The 13734-nt window shown below is 51.4% G+C and overlaps 2 protein-coding genes across 55 annotated transcripts in view; one reads left to right on the forward strand and one right to left on the reverse strand.

The window, feature by feature from the left end:
- Positions 1-11915, forward strand: part of SH2B3 (SH2B adaptor protein 3) — a 45999-nt gene extending 34084 nt beyond the window's left edge. For 3 of the 5 annotated variants that reach the window (XM_055359111.2, XM_031016606.3, XM_019038808.3), the window contains 6 exons: positions 7086-7187; positions 7275-7366; positions 7458-7552; positions 7663-7877; positions 7974-8145; positions 8301-11915. In XM_055359111.2, the coding sequence (XP_055215086.1) occupies positions 7086-7187; positions 7275-7366; positions 7458-7552; positions 7663-7877; positions 7974-8145; positions 8301-8596 (972 nt within the window). In that variant the 3' untranslated portion in view covers positions 8597-11915. Of the gene's footprint in view, positions 1-7085; positions 7188-7274; positions 7367-7454; positions 7553-7662; positions 7878-7973; positions 8146-8300 lie in introns of all 5 variants that reach the window. The other 2 variants (XM_055359110.2, XM_031016605.3) reach the window with 1 other exon arrangement.
- A 587-nt stretch (positions 11916-12502) lies between these two features.
- Positions 12503-13734, reverse strand: part of ATXN2 (ataxin 2) — a 141168-nt gene continuing 139936 nt past the window's right edge. For all 50 annotated transcript variants that reach the window (XM_055359103.2, XM_063694359.1, XM_063694354.1 and 47 more), the window contains one exon: positions 12503-13125. In XM_055359103.2, the coding sequence (XP_055215078.1) occupies positions 13097-13125 (29 nt within the window). In that variant the 3' untranslated portion in view covers positions 12503-13096. The remainder of the gene's footprint in view (positions 13126-13734) is intronic.

Consider the following 13734-nt stretch of genomic DNA (forward strand, 5'->3'; position numbering starts at 1 on the left):
GGCTCCTCTCTCCTCACCGGGGGCTCCTTGTGAATACCCCCTTTTCCCCCAGCAGTTGTCTGGGACTGGAATCCTGGCTGCTCGGCTCCCAGCATCCACCACTTTCTGCCTTTGAGGGATGGGCCGTGCCTCCCCTCCTGCACATCTTCTGTGGCTCCCTGGCATCTGGGGGGAAGATGGGGGACAGAGGCCTCCCTGCCCAGCTCTCTTGACCTCCATCAGACCCCAGCAGCTCAGACGCCGGTGGGTTTCAGATCCACCCAGGTCCCATGTTAAAATGCAGATTCCAAACTCCCTTCCAGATGTCCTGTGCCAGCAGGTCATAGAAGCACCCTGTGCTGTGTTCACTCCCCCTTGGAGGTCTCTTGAGCCTTCTCATCTGTGAAGTGGGTGAAGGCACAGGAGGGCCACGTGAGGCTCACACACACTGCTCCTTGCATGGAGCTGGCCCAGGGCAGGGTGGTGAGGCTTCTCCTTCATAAATCTCACTGTTCATGATGCCCAGGATTGTCCTTTGCTCTGGAACCATGACGTCCTACTTGGTTTCATCGTGTCCTTGATGGTGTGACGTTCATTTCTGTGACTTCCTCTTGGAAAACTTTTTGAAAAATGTTGCTGGCCTGTGAATTCCACAATCTGGAAATTGCTGGTGGGCCACCCAGGCTCCAATGCCTGGCACACAGCAGATGCTCACTAAAGGGTGGTGTGGGGTCTGTGAGCGTCATTTCCAGCCACAGTCAAGCCCCTGTTGTCTTCTAGCCTGGGGCTGTGCCTTCTGCCCTCTGGGTGTTGGCTCTTGCTATTCCCTTAACCTCCAGTGCCTTTTTCTCCACCATCCCCACTTCGGAGAATATTCAGCAAACACTACTGCCCCTTTCTCTGTGCCGGGCCAAGACCGAAAGATGGAAAAGGAAGAGGGAGGCCTTCTTGAGCCTCTGGTGCATGGGAGCAAGGGAGTGACAACTCAGGAGGGCTGCCCAGGGAGGGGCCTTCTTGCTCCCAAGTCTCTCTTAAGGCTGAGCTCCTAAGGCCCTGTGCTCCTCCCTGCCTTACCATTCCCCCGAGATCCTTCCATACCCTCTGGGAGCTCTGTTGCACACACTATGCTCATATTCTCAGGGGAGGGTAGTGGCATTATTATCCCACCTTAGAAAATGCAGACTCTTGCTTGAGCCCAGGAGGTCAAGGCTGCAGTGAGCTAGTATGTGCCACTATACTCTAGCCTGGGCAACAGAGAGGGACCCTGCCTCAAAAACAAAACACACATATACACACACACACACACCCACACACCCCAGAGAGGGACTCTGCCTCAAAAACAAAGCACACACACACACACACACACACACACACACACACCAGAGAGGGACCCTGCCTCAAAAACAAAATACACACATACACACGCGTGGAGACTCATTTTGGGAGGCTGAGGCAGAAGGATCACTTGAGCCAGGAGTTTGAGACCAGCCTGGACAACATAGTGACATCCTATCTCTATCTCTACAAAAAAATAATCAGCCACATGTGGTGGCATGTGTCTGTAATCCCAGCTACCTGAGAGGCCAAGGCAGGAGGCTCACTTGAGCCCCCAGGAGTTTGAGGCTGCAGTGAGCCAGCCTGGGCCACAGAGCAAGACCCTATCTCTTAAAAAAAATTGGAAACTGAGGCTAGGAGAGGTGAGTCACTTACCTATGGAAGAGAAGGCAGAGTTGGGACTCAAGCACAGGACTAAGTGTCCCAAACCTCAGGGTGGTGGAGTTGCTGCATGGTTCTGTAGCCCTGAGGGATTTCTGGGCAGGATCCTGGGTGGCTTTTAGCAACTAGGCTCAGTCTCAATGCTGCCCACCCCAGAGAATGGCTGAGAGGCACCACGTTTAAGGAGAGTTTGCAAGGTGAGGACCTTCCTCACCTCAATCCCGTATTACCTTGGGATGGTAATAAGGTCTATGAAATAGGTCAAAGTCTGGGTAATGCATGGGTTTAATAGGTTTCTCTGCTGCAGGACTTCTCAGAGTCTTTAATGGAGCTAAGCAGCAGCATTCTCTGTCCACAAATGACTGTCCTCTCTCAGAGAAAACTTTGCATTGGCTGCCAGGAAGCTCAGAGACAAATCTGTGGCAAAAGGGACTCTTGTCTGTGTTGTAGCAGCTGTCTCCCAGCTCTTTCTGGGTGTTTCTAACCTGACTAAAAATCATTTTTGGAAGGAGGCAAGGAATTTTTTTTTTTTTTTTTAAGACAGGGTCTCACTCTGTCAACCAGTCTAGAGTACAGTGGCGTGATCTCGGCTCACTGCAACCTCTGCCTCCCAGGTTCAAGTGATTCTCCTGCCTCAGCTTCCCAAGTAGGTTAACTTTTTGATACCAGACAGTAAGCTTGGGTTAACTATTTTCCATAATAATGCTCATTCATCCATCCCGGCAGCATCCACTTCAGGTTCTGGGCTGGGGTGAGGGATCAGCCATCCAGGACAGGATCTGGAATTTGCTCTGCGCCTTTTCAGACCCCCTCCCTCTCCTCCTCCAGTAAGAAGGTCAACAGGACCTGCTTACGGGCCCCCTATTACTGAAAGCAAACTGAACCTCCAGTTAGTGTCCTGCCCAAGGTTTCAAAGGTAAGTAAGTGGTAGAGCTAGGGCTCTTCTAACCACCTGCAGAGCTAGGCCCAGGCTGCCAGATGCCTCCTTGAGGGCATAGGTGTGGCAGAGGCGTGGCTGGTGCTGGAGGGCTGACTGAGGCCTGTCCCACTGCTACTGTACACAGATGAATGTGGGCTCAAAGGCTCTGGGGAAGGTAAGACCACCAGGGAGCTACTGTGGCCTGGGGGTTCCCGGGGGTGGGCGGTCTCTCCCCAAGGCTGGTCTGGGTCAAGCCCTTGCTGCTGGGGTGTGTCAGATGCTGCCCTGTGTCCTGCCCTCCAGCGTCCCAGGAGGAGGGGGACAGCCAGCAGGCCTGCTCCTGTTATGAGCTTCCCCACCTTAGAAAAAGCTCAAGCTGATTCCCACAGCCTTGAAGCCCCATGGTGGCTTCTGGGGGCTGCTGTGGCAGGCTCACCTGTGCCTCTTCCTGCTCTCTCACCAGGGGAGGCTATGCCATCAGCCTTGCTCTCCACGTAGGTGTGGTCACGCCACCAGGGCTCTGGCCTTTGACTGGTGTGTCCAGCCCTGCCCTGCCCCCACTTGCCTGTCTCAGCCCTTGCTAACGTGGAAGTTCCATGAGGGCCTGGCCAGTCACTCTGCTGGATGCCTGAGGGCAAAGCCAGTAACAGACCCCACTCAAGCTGGTTGTGAGGACCTGGCAGGGTGGGGTGTGGCCCAGTACCTCGGAAGACTCTAGAAGGACCATCCTGGCCCTATAAACGTTTGTGCCAAGACAGGTCCCCTGTCCCTCAGCACACAGAAGGGGCAGTAGGTAGCAAGACAGTTTCCAGGTGACAGCATGAGGGCAAGTGAGGCCTAGAGAGGAAGGGTCTGTTGCCTCCAGCCCGTCACATTCCCTCCAGGCGGGCTGAACAGCCAGGTGGGAGAAAGAGGGATCTTCAGGTAGGCAGGAGTCAGGGAGAGCTGTGTGCCCCCATGAGGCTGGTGTTTCATCTTCACTTCTCAGATGACGGGACTGTGGCTCAGAGACCTTTGCAGGGGGACTGATCACAGCACAGGGCCATTTGAAGGGAGCCTGGAACTGCATTTCCATGTGGACCCTGGGTGGATCTGGAACCAGGCTGGCTTTCCTAGCTCCCCCGCCCTTTGGCTCCCTTATGTTCTTAGCCTTCTTTTCACAACAAACTCAGAAGCAGCCAAGTAGTTGGTTATGTTGTCTACAGTTGCACTGAAGCACGTTTTATTTCGGCTAAGTGACATTCCTTTGTTGTCCCTGTCTTGTAATTAGGGTAGTATGTTGGTTATATCACGTGGAATTTATTGCAGGATGGTAAGGGAGCATGTGACAAAATGGGGCAATAGTTCTGTAAGGCTGAGAGAAGCTGGGGGTGTACCCAGTGGCTGGGCCACTCAGAGGGGACTGTCATGCTGTCAGTAGTGTAGTGGGAGCCAAGCAGGCTTTACTCACCGGCCTGTTAACAACAGCTGTGCGAGTCATGCCTTTCGCTTGTGTTAGCTCACCTTGTGAAAAAATGAGCTGATTTACAGATGACAACTAAGGCATGGAGAGCCGAACCCCTTGTCCAGGGTTGTATAGGAAGTGGCAGGGTCAGGGCTGAATCTTAAAACCTAGAGGGTAGGGCCCGGCGTGGTGGCTCATGCCTAAAATCCCAGCACTTTGGGAGGCCAAGGCAGGTGGATCACCTAATGTCAGGAGTTCGAGACCAACCTGGCCAACCAACATGGTGAAACCCCACCTCTACTAAAAATACAAAAATTAGCTGGGTGTGGTGGCAGGTGCCTGTAATCCCAGCTACTGTGGAGGCTGAGGCAGGAGAATCGCTTGAACTCAGGAGGTGGAGGTTGCAGTGAGCCGAGATTGCGCCACTGCACTCCAGCATGGGCAACAGAGTGAGACTCTGTCTCAAAAAACAAAAACAAAAACAAAAAACCCTAGAGGGTAAAGGAACTATAACATCTGGGATAAAGTTAGCTGTTGAAATAAATACAAGTCCTACCGTTGGGGTAGTGTCAGAGCTGGCCTGCATCTTTGACTTTGAGATTCCTAGCAGCCAGAGCAAAGAAAGAAATAGATTATTCCCACTGGAGCCACAGTGGCCATAACAGAAGCCATCTGTTTAGATGCTGAGAATGGAGAAGACTTGCTCCCCAGAAATAGACGCTGCAGGATGCGGTGGGTGACATTCTACTGTTCAAACCACAAATACCTGAAATGATCTGGCCACTTTGATCACCCAACCACAGTATAGCCTAAGCTGGGTCCAGGGAGCAGCTGTTGCTGGCCTGGCTTGACTTTTGAGGGAGGTGGAATAGCGGGCATGTGAGAGGAGGGAACCTAAAGCCCCCACAGCTGCTGACACAGCCCCCAGGTTTGAGCTTGTCTCCCCCATCACCCATCCCCCCATATAGCTTAATCAGATGGGCATCTGGTGGTCCTTCCCGGCAGTGGCCAGAGCCTGAGCTGTCCAGGCTGAGGTTTCGACTGCAGCAGGGGTTGTCCTGTGCCCATGTGCCCACACGCTGCAACCTGGCTGGAGCCTCTGGCATAGGACACCCATACCACCGGGTAGCTCAGTGGTGGAACCCGGCTCTGATACTTGGCAGGCTTGGGTTGAGATTGTGGCTCTAGGCCTGGGAGGCTCTCACGGGCTGCTGTGGGGAGTCGGGGAAGAACCCCTGGGTTGTGCTCAGCCAGCAGGCAGGTGGCAGCCAGGCTGGCTGTGGGTGAGGAGGGGAATCCTCTTTTCACCACTGCCTGCCTGCTCAGCAGTTCCTCAGCTGCTGGGGGTGGAGCTGGCTTGCAGGGGCCAGAGTCAGAGTGAAACCGGCAGCTCTGCTGGTTAATCTCAGCACTGACACTGGGGACTAGGCCTGGAGCGGAACTGAAAGGGAGACCAGGCCCGTTCCCCTCCAGGCCTGGCCTATATCCTCCCAGTGATCCTTAAGGCCTGCAGCTAGGGGGAAGGGTGGGGGCCAGGCAGGGCCAACTGGAAAAGTAGCAGAAGGAAGTGGCCACTCGCACCTTACCCATCTTGCAGACAGGAAATGAAGGCTCTGCAGGGCTGGCTGGCTGTGAAAATGGGCAAGAGCGCAGAGGCCCCACTCCCTGCACACTGCGCTGTGTCCAGTGCCCGTGTGGATGCCATGCGAGGCCTCACTCTGCCTGCCCCGTCCTGGCTGCTGAACCTCTGGGAATAGGAGGTGAAAATGCCCTGGCTGGTGCTGGTCACTTCAGGCTGGAATTTTCTAGTCATGCAGCTTTCTAGTGAGAGGCCGCAGTAAGCTGTGGCCAGTGTTGGTCATTCCTGCAGTCATTACTCTCCCCCAGCCTGTTGTGTCCACCAACCAGAGCAGGCCCGGGAGCTCCCAGGAGACCTGCTGGAAGGGCCCAGGTGGCCATCCTGCTCCTGCCAGGCTGCCCTCTTACCTCACTGTTCATTGACTCTCCTGCAGGTGGGGAAGGGGGATAAAGGAGGTGGCCAGGCCACTGGGTCATGATCCTTCCGACAGAGGTACCTGGCAGCTGTGTGTGTAAAGCAAGGTTAAGCATCTGGTTTTGGGGGTCAATTCAACAGCACTAGCAGCTCTAGTCCAAGGTATGCCCTTTTGGGCTGAGGTGGAGGTCAGATCACCTGAAGCCACAGTTGCTAGAACATCCTTTGGGCCTGCCTCTGCTTTCCATACCCCTGCTCCCAGTTTGTTAGGGGTTGTAGTATTTTCCAGGAACACCTGAATGGAGGGGGCCCAGTGGGGCCACTTCTGTCCATTCCTTATCTCATCTCTTTCTCCCCTTTTCTTCTTTCGGCCATCTTTTCAGTCTTATCACAAGAGGAAGGGGAGGGGCAAACCCCCTCCTGAGCAGATTCCCAACAGGAAGCAGCTGGCTCCTTGGCTGCAGAGTGCCCCAGCACAGGAAGCATCTGCAGGGTCAGTTGAGACCTGGGAGCAGGTTTCCTGCTGGCAAAGGAACAGTGGCTAACTCCTATCCACCCTGCAGCCCTATGTGCCGGGTGTCCTGGGAAGGTCCAGGGCCAAGATTTTGTGGTTTTACAGTGGCTGTAACTTGGGCTAGCCATGCTAGGCTCTGCCCCTTTGGGCTTGGTGTGATGAGACGGTCAGCAGCTGCTATCACCTGGCTGGGCAGGGAGCTCTTTGCTCACCAGTGGGAAGAGAAACGGATGTCAGACACATGGCAGAGTGGGAATGTCCCCAAGTCAAGTCCAGGTCCAATGGGCTGGGAGGGCTGGCCTTCTGCCAGCACATGCTTCTTGGGATCTCAGTGTGAATGGTGTTCAGGAGGCTAGGGGAAGGCACCCTGGACCTCACTACAGGCTCAGAACCTGCCCAGCAACACCATGGATACTCTCTCTAAAAGAGGGACTCCTGGGGAGACTATAGACAAACTCAGGCCTGGCTGGAAGAAAGAGCATCAGGAACAAGCCTTGAGTACCCCATCTTGGTCTCGTAGAGTTCAAGGCCCAAGCTACAAGCAGCTTGCTCCAGCATCCAGGAGGTCCGGCGGTGCACACAGCTTGAGATGCCTGACAACCTTTACACCTTTGTGCTGAAGGTGAGTGACAAGGCTTTTCACACCCTGGGGCAATACAAACACATACACATACATCAGACCCAACCTTGTTCCCTTCCTCCCTGCCAGGTGAAGGACCGGACAGACATCATCTTTGAGGTGGGAGACGAGCAGCAGCTGAATTCATGGATGGCTGAGCTCTCTGAGTGCACAGGCCGAGGGTGAGGTCCTGGGCCCTCGTCCCTGGCACCACCTTTGCTGCTACCACCCCTGACCTGCCCAGATCCTTAACCTCAGCCTCTTCTCCAGCAGGCTGGAGAGCACAGAAGCAGAGATGCATATTCCCTCAGCCCTAGAGCCTAGCACGTCCAGCTCCCCAAGGGGCAGCACAGATTCCCTTAACCAAGGTGGGTAAACCAAGGGCTAGGCCATTGTCTTCTGGGTACGCTGGAACCCAGACTCAGCCCAGGACATAAGGTAGCCCCCTGCGACCACCATCACCCATCTTATCTAACAGGTGCTTCTCCTGGGGGGCTGCTGGACCCGGCCTGCCAGAAGACGGACCATTTCCTGTCCTGCTACCCCTGGTTCCACGGCCCCATCTCCAGAGTGAAAGCAGCTCAGCTGGTTCAGCTGCAGGGCCCTGATGCTCATGGAGTGTTCCTGGTGCGGCAGAGCGAGACGCGGCGTGGGGAATACGTGCTCACTTTCAACTTTCAGGGGATAGCCAAGGTATGGGGTGGGGCAGGCAGGACCGTGCCAACCCTCTCCACTGGAGTTCAGGGTCCTAGAGGGACAGCCCGAGCCCACCATCCTCTCCTCCCACAGCACCTGCGCCTGTCGCTGACAGAGCGGGGCCAGTGCCGTGTGCAGCACCTCCACTTTCCCTCGGTTGTGGACATGCTCCACCACTTCCAGCGCTCGCCCATCCCACTCGAGTGCGGCGCCGCCTGTGACGTCCGGCTCTCCAGCTACGTGGTAGTCGTCTCCCAACCACCAGGTCTGACCCTACTGCCCTTTGCTGAAGGGGGTGGCTGACACTGGGTAGAGGGTAGAGGCTAGCTGCAGACCCAGGGGTACAGGTATCTTGTTCTGTGTCCTGTCAGCACTTGCCTCAAGACTGATGGTGTGGTCTCTCTTGGTCACTTGTCCTAGGTTCCTGCAACACGGTCCTGTTCCCTTTCTCCCTTCCTCACTGGGATTCAGAGTTGGGCCTTCCCCACCTTAGTTCTACTGGCTGTCCCCGGGGGCTGAGCCCAGAGGGTCTCCCAGGGCGATCCTCACCCCCCGAGCAGATCTTCCACCTGGTGCCTTCGCCCGAAGAACTGGCCAACAGCCTGCGGCACCTGGAGCATGAGCCTGTGAATCGAGCCCGGGACTCGGACTACGAAATGGACTCATCCTCCCGGAGCCACCTGCGGGCCATAGACAATCAGTACACACCTCTCTGACCAGTGAGGAATTCCAGGCCTCAACAGCTGCCCTTGAGGAGCACAGGCAGAAGTGTGAACTTGTGAATGTAATTGATCTTTCCTTCCTTCCAGAGAGAGATTTAAGGGACACTGTTAACTGCTCGTGCCAGTTTGGACGTGACCCTTCTATTAGGCCTGTTGAAGGGCCCTCCTGTAAGTTTCATCTATCCACCTGGCTTTCTCCTTATTGTTTACAGATGTAGTTCTTGTTAGAGGATGCCGCTAGCTCCTGCCCGGGGTCCCTATGGCCAGTCCCCGTTACTCTTAGAGAAAGGAGTTGGGGTGAGGGCCAGAGCTGGCAGTGGAAACTTGTTCTCTTTTTCACTGACACTGTCACAGCGGATGACAGACTTTCTACGGGGAGGAGGGGGGGGATCATCAGGAAGCCCAGAACACTAACAAGCGGTTCTCCCATCTACCGTCAGTCCACATGGCAGGTCTGCTGTGTCCACACCACAGATGACCACATCTAATCCTGCTTCTACTCTCAGCTTTAGGACAAAAGCTCTGTCAGAGGCACAAGCTGAAGGTCAAAAATGATTTAAAACATTTTACCTCAGACTAATTTCTTTAAAGGATTCAGGTTCAAAACTTAACCATTGCTTATTTCAGTGCACTGTTTCAACTAACACCCACGCTATTTTTGTAGTCAGAAACAGCTATGCAAACCCTACCTAATTCACAGTCTGAGCCAGCACGCTGGCTTGTCTACTGCATCCTCGGGACAGTCACCTGCCACTGAGTGGCCACTGTCCTTCCTAAATGTCAAGAAGTGAAGTATGTCACCCTTTCAGGGAAATTCAGGCAATTACTGAAATAGGAGGGTGGCAAGAACAGTTCTATCATCTTGGTGCCTTACGAATAAAAAACTGGATTCTGGTTTACAGCAGCTTTACAGTGATAGTTAAATTAACTGGGGCTGGAGGAAGAGCAAGCAAAAAGGGAAGAAGGACTCCTAGGCCCTTTCTAGTAAATCCTTCAGCAACAAGGCTGGCTCGGTGCCCTCCAAGCATCTAATGGCTTATTAAATTATCCCACAAGTGGGTTTTAGGCTCCTTTTTTGAGCCAAAATGGAAGCTGGGAATCTGGTGCCATAACTAATGAGAAACTCCTTTAATAGCCCACAATCAGTGTTCTGTTCTAGCTGGCTACTGCTTCATTGGATTGAGAATCTATCTATCTCCTTGCACACATGGGCACACACAATCTCCACCATCCAGGGAGGTCCTGAAGTCAAATCTCTTATCTATACAAGTGATACAATTCATAGGGGGCTGGCTCCTCCCAGAAGCTGTCTGGAGGCTCAGAAACGGGGGCAGTGACAGTGGAGTCAGCTGCTCTTGGGTGCCAGCAGAGCCATTCAGTACAACCCCCAGGCTCACAGCAGTGGCTTCTAGGAAACTGGGAGTTTAGATCAGCTTTACAGATACATCGATCAGAGGCTAAAATTAAACCTCAGCCTAAAACTCATAGGACTGACTGCCTGGGAGGAGGGTTAGGTCTGCTCCTTCCACTTATACTTAGTCTCTGTGCTCCAAGAGGTCAAATTTTTGCTTCTAGAATTTTCTTGGGGTCTTTCAGAGGGTGGGGGAACAAACCCCTCTGCACTTTTTTTTTTTGAGACGGCGTTTCTCTTGTCAACCGGGCTGGAGTGCAGTGGTGCAATCTTGGCTCACTGCAACCTCCACCTTCCTGGTTCAAGTGATTCTGCCTCGACCTCTCAAGTAGCTGGGATTACAAGCACCAGCCACCATGCCTGGCTAATTTTGTATTTTTAGTAGAGACAGGGTTTCACCATGTTGGCCAGGCTGGTCTCGAATGTCTGACCTCAGGTGATCCACCCGCCTTGGCCTCCCAAAGTGTTGGGATTACAGGCGCGAGCCACCGCGCCCAGCCTACACCACTTTTAGTACCAACACTCTTGGGTGATTTCATGGACCCTAAAGCAGACCTGACACTGATCCAGATTTGCAGTCCATTTTTAAGGACACCTGTCTTTATTTCCTCAAAGTCAAGCAGCTTTCTCTGGAAAATGAATGCTAATTAGTGTGAACCAAAAGAGTAAGTAAGAGTCTGAAGTTTTTTTAAAGGAGAAAGCTTATTATGGAAAGTCACTGGTCCTCCCCTCCGCACAGGAAAGGTACCAGTAGATAATGAACCAAATTAAGTTCCCTCCCTCCAGCCAGAAGTTAAACATCTGGCATATGACGTCTTCACGCCAGGGGCACTCATTTCTTAGCAGCCTCTCTACATACATCTCTCAGGTGGTGCCAAGAGGCACACCAGGTAGAGCAAACTTAGCAGCTCTGATTAACAGGCTGCAAAGTGCAAGTCCAGATTCTGTGGCAGAGATTTAGAAGGCACCCACCTCCAGACTGCTTCCCGTCCAAGTTACCAGGACAGCTCAAATACATGCTGACAGAAAACTCTCATGGCTCTAGGAAGAAGTGACACTAAGCCAACACCTTTCTTTATGTGGGAGCAGACTCAGCTGATGAAGGGGTGGGCAGCAGTGTGGGGCAGGCACCCCACTGGCTGCAGCTAGCCCACCATAGGCACAGCACATCCCACCACTCTCCTTCCAGTCCCGACCAGGCCCCAGCCGGCAACTTCTACCGAGAGCCATGGCTCAACACCAAACTGGACAGTAGACATGATCCCTCCAGTTAGTTAGCTCTAATTACAGACCCCACCAGTACAGCTTGACAGCTCCCGGCACCATCCCTTCCTTCATCTGACTTTATTGAACTTTTACAAACTAACAGTCACCAGCACCAAAGAATTAAGTCAACTAACCTGCCTTGAATTTTAGACCAGCAATCCATATGGCTTTATCTGGTATAAATCTTCTGCCTTTGATCATTTCTGGACCGTAGGAAAAAGGAATAGCAATCATTAAAATCTTGGGCCAGCGAACACTATTTTTACATAACAGTTTCTTAACCTAAAGTCAAGGCCTTGGACTCTTCCCTGAGGGTTGCCTGAGATTCCTTCATGCTTTCTATTCAGGACTAAGTCCCTTACTGCAAATGTGTTAGCTCTAACATCTCCCAGAAGCTAGAGGAACTTGCGAGTATATTAACAAGGACACATCTGACATCCTGTGTTTGGTTAGAATATACAGCACATTGTGATAACATAAAGTGGATTCATCTTGTATCATTATAGGCAGAAGGTATTTGGCAATTTTTTATGTATTGTTTTATGTACTGTACAAGTAACTTATTCTTGAATAATGCAAATTTTGCTATAATGTACAAATTGCTATATGTGAATTAAAAAGTTTTCAGAATCTTGATTTGCTGTCACAATATTTAAAGGCTCTATTAAGACCATGGTCTCTCTACAAAATCCTTGCCCTGCCCAAATACTCGCTCTTCCCTTTCTCCTCCCCGTTGCAATCTGGGAATATTAACAAATGCTTATGAGTCCATCCATGTCAATAAGCAGCTTTGTACATCTTTGTATCTTTTCAGCCTTCATGCCCTCTGGATTTCTTTACTGCAATTTTTTTCTGAGTGTCTCCTGCCCCCTACTGGTAAAGTAGAAAAATGCCCGAATTGGGAACTTCCAGCTAATGACACTCATTTTGGTTCAGGAGATATTAAAAAGGAAGCTTACAGAATCGGTGTCAGCCCGAGGATGTGGAATTTCAGTGCTGCCCAACTCTGGCCAACCTTCCTCCTGAAGCAGATCTCTAATCCACCAAAGAGAATAGCTCAGTCTTGTCTTTTTCTAGAGATACCTTGAACCAGAACTAAGGGTGAAGAAGAAAAATCATTTGACAGCTACCTTCCGGGATATTCAAAATGCACCCTTAGCACACCTGCTTTGATATTAAGTCTCCTACAAAGAAGTAGCTTATACAGACACACACTAACTTGATCAGTTTTTAAAACTTTTTTTATTTTTTAAATTTTTTTTAAGTTTTTATTTTATATTATCTACAAAGTAAAAGTTTTTCCCTTAACTTAAAAGTTGAACCACTGTAGACAGTGATCACCTCATCAAACTTGATTTATAAATAATAATCCGTCAGTTTGACGGTAAGAATTTACTGAACCTTTGTCAAGTTTAGTAAAAGGGCGTTCCAAGTCTTGATTTTTTTTTTTTTTTTTAGCAGTAATAGCAGCAAGAATCACTCTTGTTACTTCTTTTGCTAGCTGATGTGTTCATGACTTTCAAGGGTTATTAAAAAATAAATAACTTCCAGTTTCGGCAAGCAGAGCTGGGGTACCTGCGGGACTCTGAAACAGCGTATGGAATTATGGAATAGCCCCCAAGTTCCTAAATGCCTCTACTCGGTCCAAGTATCTTCCACTGCAAGTGAACTGTTAGCATTCCTATTGGATGTTACAAGAAATCAACATATATATTTTAAAAACAAAATAAATGAAATTCTAGTTTTCTGTGCTTCCAGTTGGTAGAAGCAGTAGAAGGGAGGAGGGAATTTGGCCTTTCGGTTCCTCCAGGGCAGCCTTACAACTGCTGTTGGTGGTGGGCTTGTACTGTAAAAAGAAAAGCGAACATTGAAACAGAAAACTGGCAACACCACACATCAGCCTAGTGTCTCTGCAGCACATGATTGTAAACTATCCTCGTGCTAGCTGAACAAAACTCAAAATTGAATTCACTTTTCCCCCTCCCATCTGCACCAAAGTGGGGAGGGTTGGGTGGGTGGGTAGAAACAAACCAGTCAGACGTAAAACCACTTCAGATAAAACTCCCAGAAGACTTGTTCATGGGGTAGAAAAAGAGGCCTTAACAAACCCCCTCCCCAAATATTAGCCAAGCACCAGTATTGCTTTCAGAATAACAGGTCAGACTGTGAAGTATCGCCATGGCAGCCATCAAGTAGTAGAGCACAATCACAGGGCGCTCTCCCCTGTTCAGGGGCTGGGGCTAACGCTACACTCAAAGCCAGTCCATCCACAGCGCTTTCTCAGCAGTATCTTCTCCAGAGCTACAATCAAACTCTGCCATGGTAATAACCCCCCACATGTCAGACTTTTGGGACTCAGGAAGGAAAACACTGCCCTGTCCAGCCTGTCATAACAAGGAAGGCCAACTGAGTCCTAGGCATGCATCAGCTACACAGAATGCTGCTGTTGCTGCTG

This window comes from Gorilla gorilla, chromosome 10 (genome assembly GCF_029281585.2).
Source record: "Gorilla gorilla gorilla isolate KB3781 chromosome 10, NHGRI_mGorGor1-v2.1_pri, whole genome shotgun sequence".
Classification (NCBI taxonomy): domain Eukaryota; kingdom Metazoa; phylum Chordata; class Mammalia; order Primates; family Hominidae; genus Gorilla; species Gorilla gorilla.